A 26,078-nucleotide genomic window follows, 5' to 3' on the forward strand; every position below is an offset into this window, starting at 1 on the left:
CTTTCATTCCATCTGGCACAATTTAACGGAGACTCCAAAACACATAAACTCAAAGCCAGGATAGAGGGGCTGAGTAAATGTGGTTTGGACTCTATGGAGCAGGGTCATTGTGTCAGAGACGCTGTAGAAACACAGACTTCCTGCCCTGTGATCCAGGTACACTCCTATCCTAGAGGAGGTTGGGGTGGGGATTCTAGTGGCCACGTTATTGTGCCAGATGGTACAACCTTTTCTGGAACAGAACAAACTCCAGGACTTGTCATTGCGTCCAAAGTGGGAGTCGTTGCCCTCTCCTCTCCTGATCATCTCTTTGTACGCCACAGCCATGTTGATGCCACTCCCGCTCCACTCGGCTTCCCAGTAGCAGCGCCCCGACAGGGCCTCAGTACACAGAACCTGGCTCCAGTGATCAAACCTCTCTGGGTGCTCAGGGCAGGAGTGGTCCCTGGCCCTCACTGTCACCGCCCTGTTCTCCTCAGACACACTCAGGTCCCTGTGGGCTGTCCGCGGGTCCAGTGTGAGCTGACAGGAATCTACGAGGAAAGACGATGGAGGGTATGAAAGGAGGAGTCAGTGTACTACACTAATATGAAAGGAATGGTAACAAGAAGATGGATGGCATCCATAGAGCACTGCCAAGATGCAGATTTAGCCCTGAGCTAAGAGCAGATGCAGCGCTCTGGCCATTAATGGAGTTGAAACTGACTTACAGTATAAGAACTCTGGTCTGATCGAGGGCTCTGGACACTGCAGGAGTTTCACTGTGCCCGCTACAGAGGAATACGAATTAGACTTTATACAGTGAAGAGTAGTAATGTTCCGTAGAATGTTATTTTTTTCAATACTTTTAAAACAGCTTTAATGCAATACAGAGTGAATTACAGCAAAGTGTCCAGTCTCACCTGCCCTGGATATTTTAGGCCATTCCCCTTTGAACAGGTCTTCCAATCTCTTCTGGAGTGCTGATACTGAGGCTCGAACTTGACCAAAATCCACTAGAGGAACCACTGTGATTCTGAGTGTGTCTGTGAGTTCAGTCGATTTAGAGATTGACTGGCAGTTCTAGAATCCAGGAGAGAGGAAGACAAAGTTTGGGATGGATTACAAGATAAAAATAAATCAAAACACTGGACACCTTAATTATACAGAAGACAGAGCAGCAGTGATGCTACCTGTAGAAAATAGATGTGATCCTCTGTGTGTGAAAGCTGCTCCAGCTCACAGTCTTTCTTCCTCAGCTCAGCCACCTCCTGCACCAGTCTCTCTATGAGCCCTTCAGTCTGACTCACTGCAGTCTTCTCCTGGGCTCTGATCAGCTCTCTTACCTCACAGCACCTTCTGTCTATAGAACGGATTAGCTCAGTAAAGATCCTCTTGCTGTCCTCCACTGCTGTCTGTGCAGAGTGCTGGTGGGAGACACAGAGTGGGGTCAAGATAATAAATTTAGCCAAGAATGAACGAACTCGCAAAACCTCCCCCATCCACTAAAATATAGCTCAGAAATGCTTGAAAGTGGCTTCGGACTTGGTGGCGGCTGCCATTGCTCTACGGCTCTCCATAGTGCATCACCTTGAGTGATTCCAGAGCCTGTCTCAGATCCAGCAGTTCCTTTTCTTTGGCTTGGATTCTCAGTTTGGATTTCTTCCTCGTCTTCCCCAGCTGCCTCTGCAGGGACAAGGACACACCCACTGAACTATAAAGCCTATCTTAGTAAATATTTTGGGCTCATATAGCAGGCTATTCATCTTATGGTGAGTCGTTCGCTTTGTCAAATTGAATATTTAGCTTGTGAAAGCTGCAAGGTTGTTTAGTCTCCATAACACTCAACATACGTTCATATTTTATTTTAATGTTTTTATTACATTTTACATTCCTCAAAAAAGAAAAAGAAGCCTACTCAAAGGGACATATTGTGTCATAAAATGATCTACACATTCTATAACCCGTAACAGATATGCTGTGGGTGAAGGGTGTCACGATCGTCTACCAATGAGGAGGACCAAGGCGCAGCGTTGAATGCGAACATTTTATTTTATCAAGATGATCACACGATCAAAACAACAAAAACGAAACGTGACGTCCCTGGTTACATAAACCAACAAACACGGAACAAGAAACCACAAACACAAAGTGAAAAGACCGACAGTTAAATATGGCTCCCAATCAGAGACAACCAGCTGACACTCGTTGCCTCTGATTGGGAGTCACTCAGGCCAACATAGATATACAAACATAGACTTACACACCCTGGCTCAACATAACATAGTCCCCAGAGCCAGGGCGTGACAGTACCCCCCCCCAAAGGCGCGGACTCCGACCGCGCCAAACAACCACAACAGGGGAGGGACCGGGTGGGCACTCCGCCTCGGCGGCGGATCCGGCTCCGGACATGACCCAGGCACGGGTTGTGCTGGACTGACGACGCGCACCCCTGGCTTGGTGCGTGGAGGAGGAACGGGCCTTACCAGGCTGACGACGCACACCGTAGGCTTGGTGCGTGGAGCAGGGACAGGCCGGACTGGGCTGACGAAGCACACCACTGACTTGGTGCGGGGAGCAGGAACGGGCCGGACCGGGCTGATGAAGCGCACCCCTGACTTGGTGCGGGGAGCAGGAATGAGCCGGACCGGGCTGACGACGCGCACCACTGACTTGGTGCGGGGAGCTTGGATGGGCCGGACTGGGCTGGCGACGCGCACCACCGACTTGGTGCGGAGAGCAGGAACGGGCCGGACAGGGCTGACGAAACGCACCACAGACTTGGTGCGGGGAGCAGGAATGGGCCGGACTGGGCTGGCGACGCGCACCACAGACTTGGTGCGGAGAGCAGGAACGGGCCGGACAGGGCTGGTGACGCGCACCACCGACTTGGTGCGGGGAGCAGGAATGAGCCGGACCGGGCTGATGACGCGCACCACTGACTTGGTGCGGGGAGCTTGGATGGGCCGGACTGGGCTGGCGACGCGCACCACAGACTTGGTGGGAGTGGTAGGAACAGGCCGGCCCGTACTGGGAACACACACCACTGGCCCTACGTGGGGATCAGGAACAGGCCAGACCGGACTGGCAACACACGCCAGTACCTCTCGCCGTGCCTCTACAACCTCCTTCCCCCTGGTGACCAGTGACTCCCGTAACCTGGCGGCCTCCTCTGCCAACCCGCTGGACCGCTCTATCGCGGCCTCCTGCTGCCCCGACGTCGTGAGCCCCCCCCAAAAAAAATTCTGGGGGTCTCTCCTCCCCGTGGGCCAGGCCTCCATCGTTCTCGCCAGACTCTCACCCCACTGCTCCAAAGTCCAACCTCTCTCCTCTTCTCTTGGCTTGGCCCAGTCGAGACTCCTACTCCACTGCTCCCAAGTCCATCCTCTCTCTTCTTCACGCTGCTTGGTCCTGTTATGGTGGTTTCTTCTGTCACGATCGTCTACCAATGAGGAGGACCAAGGCGCAGCGTTGAATGCGAACATTTTATTTTATCAAGATGATCACACGAACAAAACAACAAAAACGAAACGTGACGTCCCTGGTTACATAAACCAACAAACACGGAACAAGAAACCACAAACACAAAGTGAAAAGACCGACAGTTAAATATGGCTCCCAATCAGAGACAACCAGCTGACACTCGTTGCCTCTGATTGGGAGTCACTCAGGCCAACATAGATATACAAACATAGACTTACACACCCTGGCTCAACATAACATAGTCCCCAGAGCCAGGGCGTGACAAAGGGAAAATGTAGATCTCCCTTAAGAGTATCATGTTACACATTGGCACATCATCTCAGTCAGATAGTCAAAAGAGATGAAGAGGTTTTGCATGTGGAAACATAGTGAATGCTGCCACATTCAAAGCAACTGACTGAACTGATGACAGGCACCTGACACGCCTTATCCAGGATTGGATACCTTCCTCAGATCCCTGGTTACATATAGGCAGGTGTCAGATACAGAGTTAACATTTGAATATGGGAAAGGAAGTTCTATTGATATTGATAGAAACTTCCCTCTGACCTTTAGATTTTATGGCCTCAACTCTGATCATTATCAGGGAAATGTTCACATTGTTCAAATGATATCCATCACTCCCAGTATAGAAGGCGCCAAACATACTCCTTCCTTATAGTTATCAGTCATAGGAATGGACATAAGTATTCTTAATGCACATAACATACTTTCAGAAATTGACATATTCTATCATGGTTAAACAACTGAGGTTGAAGGACAAGTGATTATTGTTTTTCAGTCCTTACCTGTTTCTTAGTGCTTTCTTCTGCAGCTGAGACGGTAGCATGGCTCCTGTGTTCATCCATCACACACAGCAGACAGACACACTGCTGATCAGTACGACAGTAGATCTCCAGTAGTCTATCATGATGAGAGCAGATCCGCCCCTGCAGCGGCATGGTGGCTTCAACCAGGGTATGCTTCTTAAGGGCAGGAGATTCGTTGTGAGTGTGGAGGTGCGCTGCACAGTAAGAGGCCAGACACACCAAACAGGATCTGATGGCTTTGATCTGACCACCGAGGCAGATATCACACGCCACATCTCCAGCTTCAGCATAGCGGCAGCGTTGACCAGAGGGTGCAGCTTGGAGTCCTCCTGACTTCAGTTTCTCCACCATCTGTGCCAAAATTGTGTTTCTCTTCAGAATTGGTCTTGGAGTGAAGGTCTGTCTGCACTGAGGACAGCTGAAGATGTTAGAGGAGTCATCTTCACCCCAGCAGCCCCTGATACAGCCCATACAGTAGCGGTGTCCACAGGGGATAGCTACTGGCTCCTTCAGTAACTCCAGACAAATTGAGCAGCACAATTGGTCTCTATCCAGAGGACCTGTTTGTGCCATTCTCTACCAGAGACAGAGGGAGATTGTATAAGCTTCTCTGGAGCCGCCTGTGGCATCCCATTTATAAACCTACATATGCAAAGCAGCAACCCACAACCACACCTCCCACAGTGGTTTGGGGTGTGTGTGTGCGCGTGTGTGTGTGTGTGCACACGTTTGAGAGAGATCGAGAGAGACATTGAGAAATCATTTAAGTGTTAGTTTATTTTGTACAATAAACAAGGACAAAGAAAGATAGGCTATAATTCAGGGATCATTAACTAGATTCAGCCGCAGGCTGATTTCTTCTTAAGGGGATGGTCAGGAGCCAGAACATAATTACAAATATTTTGTAAACTGCAAATTGACTGCAAGAAGCCCAAACAGATATAACATTTGACTAAAACATAATAATTTCAAACCTTGCTTACATTTGTATACAATCACATATCTCTCTCTATTATATGTGGGAATACCTTGAAACAGATTTCACTTGGAGCTGATTTGCTGGTGTTGTTAGTCCTTTATGTCCAACAAATAAAAACTGTTGAGGAACCCCACTATCATTTATCACATTACTTTTATTGAACACTGGATTGTATGTTTCCATAACACTGATGTGGTATGCTGTGGTGGAAATTCTAACAACTTTATTATAAGATTTGCAAAAATGGAGCAATCAACAATCACGCAAATAGTTCAGAGTTGAAAGCCCAATGAACAGAGTTGGCTCTCTCCTTTTATATAAAGTACATCCTCTTATCTATGTGACAGTTAGCAGATGTGCAGAAACAGGCCCTGTAATTTAGCTCATCTGTGGAAATCAAGATAGCTGATATCGCCACCATTCTCTGTTCCCACATAGCTAAATTCCTGCCGACTGTAAACACAAGAGGTCACATACTGCAGTCGTACCCAAACGGCTCATAAATCTGTATGCTCAGATTTATGACTAAGTAACACAAGACAAGTTTGTATCAGTAAAAAAATACTAGTATATAACAATGGACAAATCTTTAACCTCTACGGGATCGGTGACCCGTATATGGGACGGTTGAGCTAACGTGCGCTAATGTGATTAGCATAACGGTTGTAAGTAACAGCAAACTTTCCAGGACATAGACATGTCTTATATGGGCAGAAAGCTTAAATTCTTGTTAATCTAACTGCACTGTCCAATTTACAGTAGCTATTACAGTGACAATATACCATGCTATTGTTTGAGGAGTGCACAACAACAACAAAAATTATCACGGCAACTGGTTTGATACATTCACCTCTGAAGGTAAATAATGTACTCTTGCTCTGATTCGCCATCCTGAGGGTCCCAGAGATAAAATGTAGCATAGTTTTGTTTGATCAAATCCATTTTCATATTCAAATGTAGGAACTGGGTTCTACAGTTTGAACCCTTGCTGTCTCTGGCTCCACACCCACCCTGCCCGGCAATCTAGATGTGTGAAAGTTAGTGTATAAGCTAATGATCCATCATGACATTCCTGAGAGTGTGTAAACTTACAAAAAATGATATGGTAATACAAAATGTATGTTCTCTATAGTTATGTACTTGAAAATGTATCAATTGACCAATTCGGCACATTTGGGCAGACTTGATACAAAATAGTCCAGTGCAACGCTTCACTGGATCAATCTGAAACTTTGCACACACACTGCTGCCATCTAGTGTCCAACATCTAAATTGCGCCTAAACTGCAATATTATATTGTGGATTTTCTCTTGCATTTCAAAGATGATGGAACAAGAAAAATAATAGAAAACGCATGTTTTTTTGTTTGTATTATCTTTTACCAGATCTAATGTGTTATATTCTCCTACATTAATTTCACATTTCCATAGTGTTTCCTTTCAAATGGTATCAAGAATATGCATATCCTTGCTTCAGGTCCTGAGCTACAGGCAGTTAGATTTAGGTGAAAATTGAAAAAAAAGGGTCCGATCCTTAAGAGGTTAAGTAAAAAACAGCACATAGTATGTCTAATTAAACAGCATAGTATGTAATTAATTAATTTCCTCCACAATGCACAGTCTCAACAGGCACAGCGGTATTAAAAAAAGTCATGTTTAGTAACAGCAGGAAGTAGAGAGGACGATGCAGTAAATGGATGTCTCCCTCTCTATGACAAAGTGGACATTCTCATCCACAAGAGCATACTGTTACAGCAGTACAAAGCAATGGGCCAGATTAAGAATAATACATTTTCCTAACAACTTGTAGTTTTTATTCTAAGATGTTTTTGGAGACGCCATAGCCTACAGAGAATGGGTTATAGCGAACACATAAGTGTCAAACAGTAAGTGTTCATTACACAGTGAGTTTGAATTCGGTTACCTTAATCAAATATTATTTCAACATACAATATACTCCTGATATGTAGCTTGGCAGAATATGAAAATATAAAAATTGTGAAAACACGAATGTAAAATGAGCAAAAAAGCTACGCTAACATACAGTATATCTTTACATTAATTCAAACACAATGTTCTACTTCAAGTCTTGAAAACATTGGAGCAGTGTACGAATCTTCTAGGAATTACTTAGGGGTTTGATTGAATGATTTATATCCCTTCGTAACTCATCTTAAACAAACTAGGAAGGTGTGAGTTGTTCTGTAAAATCTACCTACAGTCTTCCATAATGTCTAAAAAGTAATGCTTATTAAAAGACCATTGAAAGTTGTAAGACTTTAGATGATCTATAGTAATGTCAATATACTCAGCAGATCCATCCTGTCTTTGGAATACTGTGTTTATGAGCGTGTCAGATAATCAGAGCTCAAACTTAGAAAAGATCTTTACATCTGATCAGAGTTCTTGGGTCCATAAAACCATCATTGTGTAAGGTATTTTCCTTTTGCCTGAAATAACAGAAATTATGTATAGTCTTTCTCTTAGTGTGGAGGTGACTAATGTCTGAACATTGATATATAAATGACGCAAAATACAGTAAGCAGTATATCTTTGTTTCTCCCTCCCTCTTTCTTTCCCTCTTCATTTCTACTCCTCAACCTCTCTCTCCATTCCACTCAAATCAACTACCTCCTCTCGTTCTTCCCCTCTATACCTTTTCCTCACACAGTAATAAACACCAGTCGGGCAGAGTAGATCAGGTCTGCCAGGTAGAGCACAAAGTTGACTGCAGTGAGCACAGCCACAGCCATCTGCTTGTCCCATACGCACAGTCCCAGAGTGCTACCACAGGAACTGGGCCTGGAGGAGGAGCCCCCGTGCTTCCTGTCAAACTTAAAAATGGGCCAGACAATGGTGGCGGAGAGGTACATGACGACAGCCAGTAGGGCGTAGGCAGACAGGAAGCGGGCGAAGGGGAAAGGCAGGCAGCCAGTGCACTCGCAGATACACAGCACAATGATGGCCGCCGACAGGATGAAACAGATGCAGTAGACTGCCAGGCACCACCTCAGTGCATCGTGAGAGTCGTAGGACACCGGGTCGCTGATGAAGACGAAGATGACGCAAGCCACAAAGGTTTCACACACTTTCAGCAGACCCGGGGCGGTGGCCATGTAACCAGCTACCTCACCTGGCCGGGCTTTGCTGATGCTCACCTCACTCATGTAAGCGATGGTGGCCAGGCAGGAGAAGACGGTGGCCACGATGCGGTAGTCTTGCATCTTGCTGTGGGAGGTCTGGCCCTTGAGGAAGTAGAGGGGGAAGATGATGGAGGCGGAGAGGCAGAGCAGGGAGGCATAGCAGGCGAAGGTGATGGGGAAGTTCTTCCAGGAGACGGGGGCACGGGTCTGCAGGCCAAACAGCTCTACTAGCAGCACCAGCAGGGTCCCAGCGAAGCTGAAGGACCAGCAGAACACACACCAGTCCCCTGTACCGTGTAAGAGGTTGGCCCCATGGACGGTCACAGCAAAGGCCACACAGGAGAAGACCAGAGCACACAAACGCACCCAGAACAGGGGGTTGGAGTGCACCACCACTATCGGCATGATGGGATATGGATGATGCTTGACAACTAGGACGGGTTAGACTGAAGTGAAGGACTGAATTGGCCAGAGATGTAGGTGTTTCTGTGGAATACTGTAGGCCTACTGTTCTTGGTGCATCTGTGGCAGAGGGATCTATAAGGAGACACAGAATAGAGAGCAGCTGTCAATAACAAATTGACAGCATTCATTCATATATTTAAAAAAAAATCACAGCAAGTATAGATTCCATTATGATTTTCAATGGTCATTCTTGACGAGGTATCATATTTGGACTCATGACAGCAACAGTTGCAATTTGTGTAATTATCTCCATCTCAACACGAAAGTTGAAAATAAATCAAAAACAAGGATTTCATATTTCGATACCATGTACAAGGAGAATCGAAAGTATAGGTTCCATCTTTTCAGTTTTATACTCTGTGAGAGGGCTTTATCAGCTGATGGATTCCTGTTCTGTGAGTCAGTAAACCAGCGAATCAGAGTCACTGGACATTCTTTCACCCCCCCTTTTCAGACAGGCGTGGTGCTGAGACCTCCACCCGACCTCACAGCCAATCTGTCATCAGCCTCTGCAAAAGGGCCTCCTCCACATCATCCAGAGACACTCAGGGCTGCTCCCTCCCACTATCCCCCACTCTCCCCTCCACAAGTAATAGTGAGTCCATGTTCTCAGTTTACATACCGTTGAGGGACTCAAATAAACATAGAGACACATGTTTACATTAATAAAAGTAGTTGTTCAGACAGCAGGGGACAGAGAGTGGGAGCAAGGGGGGGAGGGATATGGATAGAGAGAAAGAGGAAAAAGAGATGAATTAAGATTTAAAAAATGGACAAACTCAAAGTGAGAGTGACCAAAGCAGCCAGGCAGAAAAGGATAGTTGAAGTAAGAGGAGAAAAAAGGAGGAAAAATGGGGAAAGCCCTGTGCCTTAACCTCAGAAGGACACATTTTAAACACTATGACGAAGAGGAATAGCAGAGCAGTGAGTCACCTCTCTCTCTCTCTGTCTCGCTCTCCCCCGTAAGATTTTCCAACTCGTTGATTTATCCCAGATGTGCAGACTGCTGCCGAACTGCAAACTGAGTCGAAGGTGCCAAGTCCCTTTTCCATCTTTCCTCACGTTCTCTTTTTTATTTTTACACTTTCCCTCCCTCCCACTCCCCCCTTCCCCCTCCCCCTCTCTCTTCCTCTCTCTTGTTCCCTCTGAAAGAGAAACACAAATAATGTAAACCCCTTAGAAAAACCCAGTCAGGGAAAACCCATCCCCTCCCTGCCATTACTTGGTACTTATGGAATCATGTCAGGAAAATTGGTAAAACATTTACAAGACCATAGAGTCCCTGCACGGAAAGTCGCCTTTTAAGGGGTGGCATGGAAAAGACTACGTTATCACCCAAACAGAGGAACTTCCCTTTAGAGATACGCTCACACATAGCCTGGATAGGAGGGAAAACAGGATATTACAGTAACACCCGCTCTCACACATACACACACACATGCTTGAGGGTGAGGACACTCAGTGTTTGTTTGCAGCCAGGGTCACGAGCGTTGTCATGACACAACATGGTTAACTCGATTTCACCCATAATTCAGTTAAAGAGCTATGGGCTCCCAGGCTGCTGGGCCTAGACACAAGACCAACTCTAGTCTGTAAGTTAATGATCCCACGGTGGAGGGAGGGAAAAGGAGAAGACTACAGAAATACATTAAGGCCATGTTGTGTTGTAAATACAAACAGCTCTTTGATGATGCGCTCTCAGTTAAGATAAAATGGAATATGTGTCCATAATGTTCAGATGTTGTTTCAATATGCACCATAGTTCAGCTGCAATAATAAGGGGAACTATTTGTTTATTAGCTTACATGTGTTCTGATCAATAGTAGACACTATACATTTTACATTTTAGTCATTTAGCAGACACTCTTATTCAGAGCGACTTACAGTTAGTGAGTGCATACATTTTCATACTGGTCCCCCGTGGGAATCGAACCCACAACCCTAGCATTGCAAGCGCCATGCTCTACCAACTGAGCTACACGGGACTACATTCACATAAAAAACACAATATATACAAAAGTATGTGGACACCCCTTCAAATTAGTGGATTCGGCTTTTTCAGCCACAACCATTGCTGACAGGTGTATAAAATCAAGCACACATCCATGCAATCTCCATAGACAAACATTGGCAGTAGAATGGCCTTAATAAAGAGCTCAGTGACTTTCAACGTGGCACCCTCATAGGATGCCACCCTTCCAACAAGTCAGTTAGTCAAATTTTTTGCCCTGCTAGAGCTGCCCTGGTCAACTGTAAGTGCTGTTATTGTGAAGTGGAAACTTTGAGGAGCAACAACGGCTCAGCCGCGAAGTGGTAGGCCACACAAGCTCACAGAACGGGACTGCTGAGTGTTGAAGCGCGTAGCATGTAAAAATCATCTGTCCTCGGTTGCAACACTCACTACAGAGTTCCAAACTGCCTCTGGAAGCAACGTCAGCACAATAACTGTTCGTCAGGAGCTTCATGAAATGGGTTTCCATGGCCGAGCAGCCACACACAAGCCTAAGATCACCATGTGCATTACCAAGCATCAGCTGGAGTGGTGTAAAGCTCGCCACCATTGGACTCTGGAGCAGTGGAAACGTGTTCTCTGGAGTGATGAATCACACATGGTCTGGCAGTCTGATGGACGAATCTGGGTTTGGCGGATGCCAGGAGAACGCTACCTGCCCCAATGCTTATTGCCAACTGTAAAGTTTGGTGGAGGAGGAATAATGGTCTGGGGCCCCTTAGTTCCAGTGAACGGAAATCTTAATGCTATAGCATACAATTAATTCTGTGCTTCCAACTTTGTGGCAACAGTTTGGGGAAGGCCCTTTCCTGTTTCAGCATGACAATGCCCCCTGTGCACAAAGTGAGGTCCATACAGAAATGGTTTGTCGAGATGGGTGTGAAAGAACTTGACTGGCCTGCACAGAGCCCTGACCTTAACCCCATCGAACACCTTTGGGATGAATTGGAACGCAGACTGCGAGCCAGGCCTAATTGCCCAACATCAGTGCCCGACCTCACTAATGCTCGTGGCTGAATGGAAGCAAGTCCCCACAGCAATGTTCCAATCTAGTGGAAAGCCTTCCCAGAAGAGTGGAAGCTCTTATAACAGCAAAGGGGGGACCAACTCCATATTAATGCACATGATTTTGGAATCAGATGTTCGACGTGCAGGTGTCCACATACTTTTGGTCACGTAGTGTATATCAGAGCCCTCATATTCAAAAGAGTCAGCTGAAATCGGTTTACAACTTCCCCGTTATTCTGGTTGCCTATTGACAACCACAGTCTGAGTTGAGGTGTGACGTGCAAATTGTGCCACGCCCTGGAGTTTCTCAGTTTTACAAAATAAACAAGTGTATCCACAATCAAGTCATTCATAGAAAACAAAAACATTTGAATGGCAAACATGTTTTACAAACACCACAGCAGTTATTTTCTTGACTCTCCTATGTTGTGTCTTAAATATTGCTAATTACAAGCTATTTACTTGATCCCGTGCAAAAGTGATGTTTTATTTCCAACGCTCACTGTGAAAATTATTATTTTCAATAGACTGTTTAAACTATAGAAAAGCATGCAGTTAGGACAAGTTTCAACTGTTTGTAGAACATTTTGTAGTCAACATATACGATTACGTTAGCTCTCGAATAGACCAGTATTCTATTACACAATCTCAAATATAACCCCGAAACAAAAAGATATTACCTTTCCGTTAGTTTTGTGACTGCAAAATCCTTTGTTCTCTCTCAGGATCTCCAATCGAATGGTAGTTTACAATGGTAACCTTCCTTGTCCTGACTTTAAGGCTAGTCTACTACAGTCATAGCACGAAAAAACCTTCCACCCAGCTCACCGCCCATTGCAACCAGGTCTCAAATGACTCAACCGTTATTTCCACATCTTTCTACTGTGCGTCATCCCAATCCACCCCTCCTCCACTTAAAATTGCTCTCGAGTAAGTAGAATTGATTGTGTTTTCCGTAGGCTAAAAGTGAGTTGCCTAGAGGTCTGGATCTGTGCGTCCTCAATCAATAGGTCAGTAGCTGAATAGTCTCTATATTAACAACCTGATATGAATTAATGAAATCATGTCAATGAAATAATTACAGGTAAAATAATTGAATTGATTGTCATTTGGTTATTATATGGTTTAATTTGGCACGATGGTTTCAACTTAAAGCAGCAACGTCCTTCAATTGGATAAAATAACAGATTGTTATGGGCTACAGAATGATGTCATCAGTAGCTAGGCTACCAAGATAATACATTATTTTGCATGTACTACTATTCGTTATTTTTTAAAACTTTTTTCTCACATTATTTGTATTATGTTGCTAAGAAACAGAGGCAGTTCCCCTGGAAACCACTATTTATTTACTTATAACGTGATGTATGTGACTCAGAAACATCCGTTTCAGGACCTGGGTCAAAGATTGAAGGCATCCAGCACAAAGCTGCACCAAGAGCTGAAGGACACACATGCAGTGGCGGTCCTAGACACATTTTACTAGGGGGGCCAAGGAGGGGCCAATGTTTAATCAGGGGGGCACACATAAAAAAACTGGCAACACATGATATTCAAAGATTATAAACTTTATTTTACTTTAAAATCATATGACATTTATTATAACACGTATTTTGTACAAGAGTGCAGATGCAAGAGAGATAGTGCCATAAAAATGAAAAAAATAAAAAATAAATAAAAATTAAAAAGTACAGGGTACAAATACAGGGTTCATATTCAATGTGAACAAAACTCCAGGATACAACAAAGGGTACAACAATGTGCCATTTCCTATTTATGGAAGCCCCACTACTGTGGACAGTTGATTCCACATTTTGTTTTAAGAAAGAAAACTTTCTGAGTGATTTATAAACAAAACACACTACCCTGTATCCATTTAGGTAAAATAAACCAAATCAGAAAATAAATTCAATTCAAAGAGGCTTTACTAGCATGACCATATTGACATACAGTATTGCTAAAGCACATAAACAGGGAAACGTGTTACACATTAACATCCAGTAGTCCAATAGGATGCAGACAATAAACATTAAGTTAACATTCGTTTAAAAGCAACAATCATGTCAACACAATGTAGCAATATGAACAACACTGATGGATATCAGCAACAACATGAAAACAAGAATATTACAGGTGTCTGTGTGTGTGTGTGTGTGTGTCTGTGTCTTTGTGTACTTCACTGTCAGTTGATGAGCAGGTGTACAAAAAAAGGCTTTACAACATATATGGGCAAGTCCATTTAGGACAGCACATTTCCACCATAGTTCACATTAGGAAAAAATGACAGCATGAATGCTCACTAAACAAACATATACTACATATACCTTTTTATACACATTTTTTTTCAGTAATTTTTTAAGAGTGAAAGGGAAGTAAGCAATCGCTCATCATAGGATCATACATATTTCAGTTACAATATTAGTTACAATATTAGTGTTAGTTAGATCATCATGTCAAAGCTGGACCTGCAAAGTCTGAACGACACAAGTGTGCAATGATTGGAGTGATTTTGTTTCTTTTTTTTCTTGCTTTGCTTGTTTTCAAAAGGAAAAATCATAGTTGGTAAAAAATAAAATAAACTTTCGTTGAAAGGTATCACACTGTATAATTTACAAATATCTAAAGAGGTTTAGTGGATGCCATAAAACATCTGTGGAGCTTGAAGATTTGTAGTACATAGATGTTTGGCAGAGATAATTCAAAAGAATAAAATCATAAACTCTATCTATCTATCTATCGAGAGAGAGAGAGAGAGAGAGAGAGAGAGAGAGAGAGAGAGAGAGAGAGAGAGAGAGAGAGAGAGAGAGAGAGAGAGAAGTGTTTCCTTAGAGCAGTACATGCAGCAATCACTTAATGGAGTGATGTCATAATGGGCCACAAAACTTTGGGGATGTGGATGGAAAGTTACAGGCAGGAGAGGGGAACCAACAGAAGCAGGTCTTGAGACATGAGTTTGCCCCTTTTTGAAAACCTCTTGAGAGAGGATTGGTGGGATATATATACATACATACAAACATACATACACTCTAGTAGTGTGTGGAACTACTGGTACTGTGAGGAAAAAAAGATAGATGATGTAAAATGAAAAATAAAACAAGCTTCAGCTTCTTAAGACACGGTGGGTTCATCTAAGTAGACACATGTAACTTCATGTGGACACCAGACTGTCTTTGTCTACACATCTAACTTCATATGGACCCCAGACCGTCTCTGTTTACACATGTAACTTCATATGGACACCAGACTCTTTGTCTACACATGTAACTTCATATGGGCACCAGACTGTCTCTGTCTACACATGTAACTTCATATGGACACCAGACTGTCTTTGTTTACACATTTAACTTCATATGGGCACCAGACTGTCTCTGTCTTCATATGGACACCAGACTGTCTTTGTTTACACATTTAACTTCATATGGGCACCAGACTGTCTCTGTCTACACATGTAACTTCATATGGACACCAGACTGTCTCTGTCTACACATGTAACTTCATATGGACACCAGACTCTTTGTCTACACACGTAACTTCATGTGGACACCAGACTAACTCCATTCATTTTACCGGTGGTATTGAGAACAGATAAACCCACCGTGTCTTAAGAAGCTCAAGCTTGTTGTTTTATTGTTCATTATATCTCTTTTTCCTCACAGCGGCACTCATACGCTACTAGCGTATATATCATATAGATACACTACAGCAACAGGATACGGCGGTTGTGCTGTCTGGCAAAACGGTCCACAAATACATCAAGATCCAGAGCCTTGGCCCTTCTGGACTCTATGCTCAGGACACCAAGATCACTGAGTCTCTCATCACTAGTGGTGGACCGCAGGAAGGTTTTTATCAGTTTCAGTGTGGAGAAACTGCGTTCGCAAGAGGCTGAGCTTACAGGAAGGGTTACAGCAATCTTGCACAGTCTAAAGAGCTCAAAGAAAACTTCCCTGTATGGCTCAATAAAACAAACCAGCTCAACTGTACTGCATGGCTTTTTGACTTCACCACTCTGTATTTTTCTGTCCAAAACTCTCTTAAATTGATGGAGCTCATGCCCTAAATCATCAATGTCTGCATTATACAAACGGCCAAATGAAAAAACATTGCTCTCCTTTAAAAAGGTATCACTCTGGGGACTGAGAGACTGTATGCTTCTCATGAGCTCACAGTTTGTATTGGAGAAACGTCTGTTCAACTCATTGAGCATGCTGTCAATTACAGGATAGAAAAATGATGTGAGAAACATATCTTTGTCACGTTCTACCTCCCTCTGACCAACAGTGCTTAGCGTGCAGTAGCCACTGAGTCTAGAGCTCAGCATTTTCTGACGTTTCGCCACTGACCTTGTTGCAGAATCACACTGCTCACAAATATTCAATGCTTCATCCCACAACTCATCAAAGAAAGACTCCTGCCTGTGGTCTTTCAATGTCAGGACTAAAGCATTTACTAAGTCAACAGCACTTGACAGATCAACAGTTTGTGACTGTAACATGTCAGACAATAGCTTTGTCTCCCCAAACAACTTACGCAGAGTAACAAGATGCACAACAAATTCTAGGTCAATTTGAGCAAGAAGACCTCGGGCCTCAACAGTTCTTTCACCATGACGTTCTTGAGCAATCTCTTGCAGTAGTCGTTTAAGGGCAGGTAGAGTGTCCATGATATTACGTAGGGCTAGAAATCGGCATGACCAACGTGTGTCGCTTAAACGTTGCAGCTCTCTGGTTCTGCCATACATTTCTCTTTGGAGAGACAGCCATTTTGGGTGCACATATGAGGAAGAAGTAAACATATAAAGACTCTGTAACAAAGAAAAAAACTCCTCCGTTTCTGGGACACTTTTGACTACATCAACTAACACTAAATTCAGACAATGAGCACTACAATGGACGTAGAAGGCAAATTTAGCCTGTTCTTTGATCCTTGCCTGAACCCCTGAATGCTTACCGCTCATAACGGCAGCGCCATCGTACGCTTGGCCTACGAGGTTATTTTTGTAGTCCAGGCCATAACGTTCCAGTAAGTGTACTATTTTTCCAGTAAGCCCTGCTGCATCTAACCTCTCTGCAGATTCAAAATGGAGAAAACTCTCCTTAATGGCCCCATTGTAATAGTACCTGAGTGTGAAGGACATCTGTTCTTTTTTTGAAATATCCTTTGTTTCATCTGCCATGACGCTAAAAACCTCACTTTTCTTCACTTCTTCTATGATTTCAGACCGAACCATTTCTGCCAAACAACCCAAAACCTCATTCTGGATGATCTTGCTTGTGTACTTTGCATTGTGAATGGAAGTTAATCTTCTCTTAACAAGTTGGTCGTGGTTAGCAACTGTGTTAAGAATTTCCCTAAAGTTTCCTTTGTTAGTGGACCCTTCAGATTCATCATGTCCTCTTTGTGCTATGTTTTGTGTAGCTGTAAGCAACAGCACTTCCCCAACTGTTTTAATGTATGCCTGATTTTCTTGTACTTGTTTAGTGTGTTCTTTGTCAAGGAGATCTGTTAGTGTTGCGTCAGTTCTAACAGCTCTTTGATAATCCCTCCATGCGATCATTGCACACTTGTGTCGTTCAGACTTTGCATGTAGTGAAAACCCTGCATTTCTCATAGTTGCCTTTTTCCAGTTTGTAAAACCAGGTGTTGAAACAAAAACGGTGTCTGGGGCATTTGGTGTGCTAAAATGTCTACATGCATAGCAACATGTAGAGTCCGTCATTACAGAATACTCAAGCCATGGATGAGTAGTGTACCAGTTTGGTCTGAAGCTTCGTCTTCTGTCCCCCATCAGTGTGGTTGGGAATATCTTCAAGTTCGGCTGTACTGGTACGTCATACTTAGACTTGCTGATATCTGAAGAAGATGGACAGTAAACATAGGGCACAACTACAACATTTATTTACTGTATATCTGCATGTATTTCAAAATGTAGGCAAAGTATTTACTTAAAAAAAAAAACAGAGCCATATTGACACAAAAAAGAATTAACAGCAGAAAGCAGCATTTTAAGGACACCCAGCAGGCCTACCATTACATTGTAATTGCATTGCTTTGCAAATAGTAAGAACCTTCCTCATCACAAACCTGATGGTGCAGTACTTGATCCACATGGATCCACTTGCTGTCCCTCTGGCTGTTCATCTCTCTGTCCCTGTATGCTTTCTTCTTCATGCTTCTCACCCTCTTCTTCATTCTCCTCGCCCTCTTCTTCATTCTCCTCACCCTCTTCTTCATCCTCCTCACCCTCTTCTTCATCCTCCTCACCCTCTGGAATTTCCCTCTCTTTGTCAGACCCCTCACTTTCATCACATGCTGGCTCTCCCTCTTCCTCAACTTTCTCAAAACCTCGATTTGTTTCTCTCACTTTTTTGTTTGCTGGGGCAAAAAATGACTTTATGTCCCTTCCTCGTTTCATGATAACTATTAGAAGAAGAAAAAACGTAGGGGCATGCATTACATTTTGTTACCTAACCATCCCTCCCTACTTAACACTGGCAGATAACCTGTTGATTACTTTACTAAAAATGTATTTGTTATCGCGATGCAACAGCCAAGACGGATGAAGTTACGTGGTTAACATCACAACATTGTGTAGACCTAGCAAGGATAGCCTACTAACATTTGGATATTTGCTTCTGCTTCGATGAGTTTGCTTAGATATGATTACATTTCTAAACAAATCGAGACCAGACATTTAAAAACTTGATTTGATTTATGTGTGAGGAACAAAAGGAACATGTAGGCTATGTGCAAGAACAACAAGTCACTTATGATATTAAATCGTTTTACTTACCTTCGACTCCTGCAAATCGTAGCTCCTCTCGCAAATAGTAGTTGCTGAGCTCTCATTCACCGAAGCAGCACCACACGTGGCAGGCAGGCAGATGGCAGGATACAGTTTTTGGGTGCGCCACTCTAATTTACCCGTGTAGAACGTTGCCGTGTAGAGCGTTGCATTAGTTCCGCTTTTGGCGCTCGCGTGTAAAATAGTTATAAATTCATAATTTTTTATTTGGTCAGCACGGGGGGGCCACAGGGGTGGCCAGGGACATTTCCAGGGAGGCACGGGCCTCCCCCGGCCTCCGTGTAAAACCGCCACTGCACACATGTACACACATACTCTGATTGAGAGGGGTTGGGTTAAATGAGGAAGACACATTTCGGTTGAATGCATTCAGTTATGCAACTGACTAGGTATCCCCCTTTCCCTTTCTCTTATTCTCATTCTCGCATTCTCTCTCGCTCACAACACACACACACACACACACACACACACACACACACACAATAGTGCCTGTTTGCAACTATGGACATGTAGCCTAACATTCTGAATATTCAAAACTATGGACATGTAGCCTAACATTCTGAATATTCAAAGGGAAAGAGTTTAGCTTACCCTCCATTCATGTCCTTGAGCCCACGGTAACACACCGAGGTAAAGACCGATTCAGGTTGGATATTCGACAGATATTCGCCTGTAGTTTTCCTTACATCCACCAACAGCCGTTAGGGACCGTCAAGGTCAACATAGTGACAAATCTAATTTAAAAAATGTCAATAGCTCTTTAACCATTACTCCTAAAACATTCAAAACTGGTTCTAGCTAACCCGATGGCAGAGACACATATTGCACACACTTTTTTTGTCGATTTACATCTCGCACTATTTTAAATTATTTATTTAAATTTGTGAAATTCAATAGCACCTTGTTCATGTGACCCACACACCTCAAACAAGGTTCATAATGTACACACAGTGGGCCTACACATTGCACACCCTTTTGTCTGTCCATTTGCATCTCATGAGATTTTACGATAATTACATGTTTCAAATGTCAATAGCTCCTTGGTCATGTGACCTACAACCCTCAAACTACTTTCAGAATATCCACTGACTAGCCTTATATATTGCACACCCTTTTGTTTGTCCATTTCCATCTCAGGTGATTTTACATGCATTTTTCAAAATGTTACATTTCATGACCTCCTTGGTCATGTGACCTACCACCCTCAAACTACTTTCAGGACACCCACTCACTAGCCTTATATATTGCACACCCTTTTTGTTGTCCATTTTAATCTCAGGTGAGTTTACATTAATTTGTATATGTTTTTAATTGTTTCGAATTTCAATAGCACCTTGGTCATGTGACCCACACACCTCAAACAAGGTTCATAATGTACACACAGTGGGCCTACACATTGCACACCCTTTTGTCTGTCCATTTGCATCTCATGAGATTTTACGATAATTACAAGTTTCAAATGTCCATTTTCATCTCAGATGATTTTATATAAATGTTCAATGTTTTTCATTATTTCGAATTTAAATAGCTCTCTGGTCATGTGACCTACTGACCTCAATCAAGGTTCAGAATGTCCACTGACTACCCTTGTATATTGCACACCCTTTAGTTTGTCCATTGTCATCTCACACAATTTTAAATTTTTCAAACTTTATAATTTAAATAGCTCCTTGGTCATGTGACCTACAACCCTCAAACTACTTTCAGAATATCCATTGACTAGCCTTATATATTGCACACCCTTTTGTTTGTCCATTTTCATCTCAGGTGATTTTACATGCATTTTTCAAAATTTTACATTTCATTACCTCCTTGGTCATGTGACCTACCACCCTCAAACTACTTTCAGGACACCCACTCACTAGTCTTATATATTGCACACGCTTTTTGTTCGTCCATTTTCATCTCAGGTGGTTTTATATGAATTTGTCTAGGTTTTCCATTGTTTCGATTTTTAAATAGCTCCTTGGTCATGTGACCTACAACCCTCAAACTGCTGTCAGAATATCCACTGACTAGCCTTCTCTATTGCACACCCTTTTGTCTGTCCATTTGCATCTCATGAGATTTTACGATAATTACACATTTCAAATGTTAATAGCTCCTTGGTCATGTGACCTACAACCCTCAAACTACTTTCAGAATATCCATTCACTAGCCTTATATATTGCACACATTTTTAGTCATTTAGCAGACGCTCTTACCCTCAAACTGCTGTCAGAATATCCATTCACTAGCCTTATATATTGCACACCCTTTTGGTTATCCATTTTCATCTCAGGTGAGTTTACATTAATTTGTATATGTTTTTAATTGTTTCGAATTTCAATAGCACCTTGGTCATGTGACCCACACACCCCAAACAAGGTTCATAATGTACACACAGTGGGCCTACACATTGCACACCCTTTTGTCTGTCCATTTGCATTTCATGAGATTTTATATAAATGTTCAATGTTTTTCATTATTTCGAATTTAAATAGCTCTCTGGTCATGTGACCTACTGACCTCAAACAAGGTTCAGAATGTCCACTGACTACCCTTGTATATTGCACACCCTTTAGTTTGTCCATTGTCATCTCACACAATTTTACATTTTTCAAACTTTATAATTTAAATAGCTCCTTGGTCATGTGACCTACAACCCTCAAACTACTTTCAGAATATCCATTGACTAGCCTTATATATTGCACACCCTTTTGTTTGTCCATTTTCATCTCAGGTGATTTTACATTAATTTGTATATGTTTTTAATTGTTTCGAATTTCAATAGTGCTCTGGTCATGTGACCTACAACCCTCAAACTGCTGTCAGAATATCCATTGACAAGCCTCATGTGTCACACTCGTCGGGTGAGGTTGTGTTTTCTCTAGCAGGAGGTAAGCTTGGCTTCTTATATGGTGTTGAGTAAAGCTTAAACCATGTATTTAGATTGTAGATAGGTATTGTAGTTAGGTATTGTAGGTAGTTTATTTAGGTAGTTATTGTAGGTAATTATTGTAGGTAAGTATTGTATTCGAGTGAGCCCGGTGAAGCACGAGGCTAGCTAACCCACTACCTGGACCAATAAAGCTAGCTAGCTAGCGGGTAGCTACTGGTAACTTTTAGCAACTGTGGATAGTTGTTTCCAATGTTATTTCACGCTTAAGAGTACCTGTAATTAAGCCAGCTAGCTACCTACCATTCAGCTGTTTTTCTAACCTCATTATCTGAAGCATTAACGTTAGGTAGTTAGTAGCTACTGTACTTAATTACAGCTACTGATTGCAGAAGACCAATGTCTTCTTGTCTGCCACCCAGACAGCTGGCGTCGGGTAAGTTTGGCTTTATACATAGCTTGGGCTTTGTCGAGTAAGGCTTAAACTATGTATTTAGATTGTAGTTAGGTATTGTAGGTAGGCATCGTTGGTTGTTGTGGGTAGTTATTGTATGTAATTATTGTAGGTTAGTATTGTATTCGGCGGTGCCGGGTGTAGCACGAAGCTAGCTAGCTAGCTAACTCACCTCCTGGACTAGCTGGCGAGTAGCTATTAGCAACGGTAGCAACTAAATACAATATCCTTTTAGCCAGCTACATTCGTTCGCAGTGACGCCGTTTTTCAAACAAAGTCAACACAGCAGCCATTGCTAGCTAGCCAACACTACCAGCTAGCTGTACTGTAGCATCTAAATACAATATCTTTGTGCTAGCTAGCCAACGTTTAATTATTGCTGCGTTATGAAAGGAACTAGACACGGACACGAATTATCTGTTTAGTGTGTTAACACACTATTGGTAGTTTGTTGTAACCAAGTATTGGTGCTAAACTGTGTGTTATTGGATGCTAGCATGCTAGTTAGCTATGGCGCCATAGTTAGCTAGCTGAATAAAGTAAGTTGAGTCTATTCCTTGAAACATTGAACCGCTGTAGTTTACAACAATTCTAATTTCTAAAGTGGAAGTTGGGAGAGTTTTATTCAGGTGGTTCAGTGAAACAATTATAGTTTCTGAGGTGGAAGTTGGGGGAGTTATATTTGGGAGTTTTGGTGAGGGAGGCCCTGCTCTCTCCTTTCCCAGATGTTTAGTTCATTTCATTCCGATCTCCTCTGCATTATTGTAGCCATCTGCTACAGCCTGTCAACTATGCCTCTGCCTATCCCTGTTCTCTCCTTTCCGCACAGGCTACACAAACGCCTCACACCGCGTGGCTGCTGCCTCTCTAACCTGGTGGTCCCTGCACGCACCACACACCTGGAGTTCCAGGTCTCAGGCAGCCTCTGGAACTGCCGTTCTGCTGCAACAAGGCTGACTTCATCCCAGCCTATGCTACCCTCCAGTCCCTCGACTTCCTGGCGCTGACGGAAACATGGATTACCACTGAAAACACAGCTACTCCTACTGCTCTCTCCTCGTCTGACCATGTGTTCTCGCATACCCCGAGAGCATCTGGTCAGAGGGGTGGTGGCACAGGAATCCTCATCTCTCCCAAGTGGACATTCTCAATTTTTCCCCTAACCCATCTGTCTATCTCCTCATTTGAATTCCATGCTGTCACAGTCACTAGCCCATTTAAGCTTAATATCCTTGTCATCTATCGCCCTCCAGGTTCCCTTGGAGAGTTCATCAATGAGCTTGACGCCTTGATAAGTTCCTTTCCTGAGGATGGCTCACCCCTCACAGTTTTGGGGGATTTCAACCTCCCTACGTCTACATTTGACTCATTTCTCTCTGCCTCCTTCTTTCCACTCCTCTCCTCTTTTGACCTCACCCTCTCACCGTCCCCCCCTACTCACAAGGCAGGCAACACGCTTGACCTCATCTTTACTAGATGCTGCTCTTCTACTAATCTCACTGCAACTCCCCTCCATGTCTCCGACCACTACTTTGTATCCTTTTCTCTCTCGCTCTCCTCCTACACTACTCACTCTGCCCCTACACAGATGGTAATGCGCCGCCGCAACCTTCGCTCTCTCTCTCCCACTACTCTCTCCTCTTCCATCCTATCATCTCTTCCCTCTGCTCAATCCTTCTCCCTCCAATCTCCTGATTCTGCCTCCTCAACCCTCCTCTCCTCCCTTTCTGCATCCTTTGACTCTCTGTGTCCCCTATCCTCCCGGCCGGCTCAGTCCTCCCCTCCAGCTCCGTGGCTTGATGACTCACTGCGAGCTCACAGAACAGAGCTCCGGGCAGCTGAGCGGAAATGGAAGAAAACTAGACTCCCTGCGCACCTGGCATCTTTTCACTCCCTATTCTCTACATTTTCTTCATCTGTTTTTTCTGCTAAGGCCACTTTCTACCACTCTAAATTCCAAGCATCTGCCTCTAACCCTAGGAAGCTCTTTGCCACATTCTCCTCCCTGCTGAATCCCCCCCCCCCCTCCTCCCTCTCTGTGGATGACTTCGTCAACCACTTTGACAAGAAGGTTGACGACATCCGATCCTCGTTTGTTACGTCTAATGACACTGCTGGTCCTGCTTACACTGCCCTACCCTATGCTTTGACTTCTTTCTCCCCTCTCTCTCCAGATAAAATATTGCGACTTGTGACTGCAGGCCGCCCAACAACCTGCCCGCTTGACCCCATCCCCTCCTCTCTTCTCCAGACCATCTCCGGTAACCTTCTCCCCTACCTCACCTCGCTGATCAACTCATCCTTGACCGCTGGCTATGTCCCTTCCGTCTTCAAGAGAGCGAGAGTTGCACCCCTTCTCAAAAAACCAACACCCGATCCCTCTGATGTCAACAACTACAGACCAGTATCCCTTCTTTCTTTTCTTTCCAAAACTATTGAGCGTGCCGTCTTTAGCCAACTCCCTTGCTATCTCTCTCAGAATTACCTTCTTGATCCTAACCAGTCAGGTTTCAGGACTGGTCATTCAACTGAGACTGCTCTTCTCTGTGTCACGGAGGCTCTCCGCACAGCTAAAGCTAACTCTCTCTCCTCTGCTCTTGTACTTCTAGACCTGTCTGCTGCCTTTGATACTGTGAACCATCAGATCCTCCTCTCCACCCTCTCCGAGCTGGGCATCTCCGGCGCGGCTCACTCTTGGATTGCGTCCTACCTGACCGGTCGCTCCTACCAAGTGGCGTGGCGAGAAGCTGTCTCCGCACCACGTGCTCTCACCACTGGTGTCCCCCAGGGCTCAGTTCTAGGCCCTCTCCTATTCTCGCTATACACCAAGTCACTTGGCTCTGTCATATCCTCACATGGCCTCTCCTATCATTGCTACGCTGACGATACACAACTAATCTTCTCCTTTCCCCCTTCTGATAACCAGGTGGCGAATCGCATCTCTGCATGTCTGGCAGACATATCAGTATGGATGACGGATCACCACCTCAAGCTGAACCTTGGCAAGACGGAGCTGCTCTTCCTCCCGGGGAAGGACTGCCCGTTCCATGATCTCGCCATCACGGTTGACAACTCCGTTGTGTCCTCCTCCCAGAGTGCGAAGAGCCTTGACGTGACCCTGGACAATACCCTGTCGTTCTCCGCTAACATCAAGGCGGTGACCCGATCCTGCAGGTTCATGCTCTACAACATTCGGAGAGTACGACCCTGCCTTACACAGGAAGCGGCACAGGTCCTAATCCAGGCACTTGTCATCTCCCGTCTGGATTACTGCAACTCGCTGTTGGCTGGCCTCCCTGCCTGTGCCATTAATCCCCTACAACTCATCCAGAATGCCGCAGCCCGTCTGGTGTTCAACCTTCCCAAGTTCTCTCACGTCACCCCGCTCCTCCGCACACTCCACTGGCTTCCAGTTGAAGCTCGCATCTGTTACAAGACCATGGTGCTTGCCTATGGAGCTGTGAGGGGAACGGCACCTCCGTACCTTCAGGCTCTGATCAGTCCCTACACCCAAACGAGGGCATTGCGTTCATCCACCTCTGGCCTGCTGGCTCCCCTTCCTCTGCGGAAGCATAGTTCCCGCTCAGCCCAGTCAAAACTGTTCGCTGCTCTGGCACCCCAATGGTGGAACAAGCTCCCTCACAACGCCAGGACAGCGGAGTCACTCACCACCTTCCGGAGACATTTGAAACCCCACCTCTTTAAGGAATACCTGGGATAGGATAAAGTAATCCTTCTACCCCCCCCCCCCCCTCTTAAAAAATTAATAAAAAAATAAAAAAATAAAAAATATTGTAAAGTGGTTATCCCACTGGTTATAGGGTGAATGCACCAATTTGTAAGTCGCTCTGGATAAGAGCGTCTGCTAAATGACGTAAATGTAAATGTAAAAATATATTGCACACACTTTTGTTTGTCCATTTTCATCTCACACGCTTTTACATACATTTTTCAAACTTTCAAATGTCAATAGCTCCTTGGTCATGTGACCTACAACCCACAAACTACTTTCAGAATATCCACTGACTAGCCTTATATATTGCACACCCTTTTGTTTGTCCATTT

At 44.0% G+C, this 26,078-nt stretch overlaps 2 protein-coding genes across 2 annotated transcripts; both read right to left on the reverse strand.

Annotated features, from left to right (window-relative positions):
* On the reverse strand, window positions 1-4,844 carry ftr66 (finTRIM family, member 66; the record flags this gene model as incomplete). Its single annotated transcript, XM_084188068.1, has 6 exons — window positions 1-533; window positions 711-770; window positions 903-1,062; window positions 1,173-1,406; window positions 1,570-1,665; window positions 4,251-4,844. 6 exons carry the CDS (start codon window positions 4,842-4,844, stop codon window positions 4-6), a joined length of 1,674 nt encoding a protein of 557 aa, XP_084044194.1. The 3' UTR covers window positions 1-3.
* Window positions 4,845-6,635: 1,791 nt separating this feature from the next.
* On the reverse strand, window positions 6,636-12,718 carry myadmb (myeloid associated differentiation marker b). Its single transcript, XM_084139907.1, has 2 exons — window positions 12,557-12,718; window positions 6,636-8,929 (listed from the first exon to the last, which is right to left on the reverse strand). The coding sequence occupies exon 2, from the start codon at window positions 8,795-8,797 to the stop codon at window positions 7,913-7,915; it is 885 nt and encodes a 294-aa protein (XP_083996033.1). The 5' UTR covers window positions 8,798-8,929; window positions 12,557-12,718; the 3' UTR covers window positions 6,636-7,912.
* Between the last annotated feature and the right edge of the window lie 13,360 nt (window positions 12,719-26,078).

The sequence above is a fragment of the Coregonus lavaretus genome, assembly GCF_964263955.1.
Source record: "Coregonus lavaretus genome assembly, chromosome: 23".
Lineage (NCBI taxonomy): Eukaryota > Metazoa > Chordata > Actinopteri > Salmoniformes > Salmonidae > Coregonus > Coregonus lavaretus.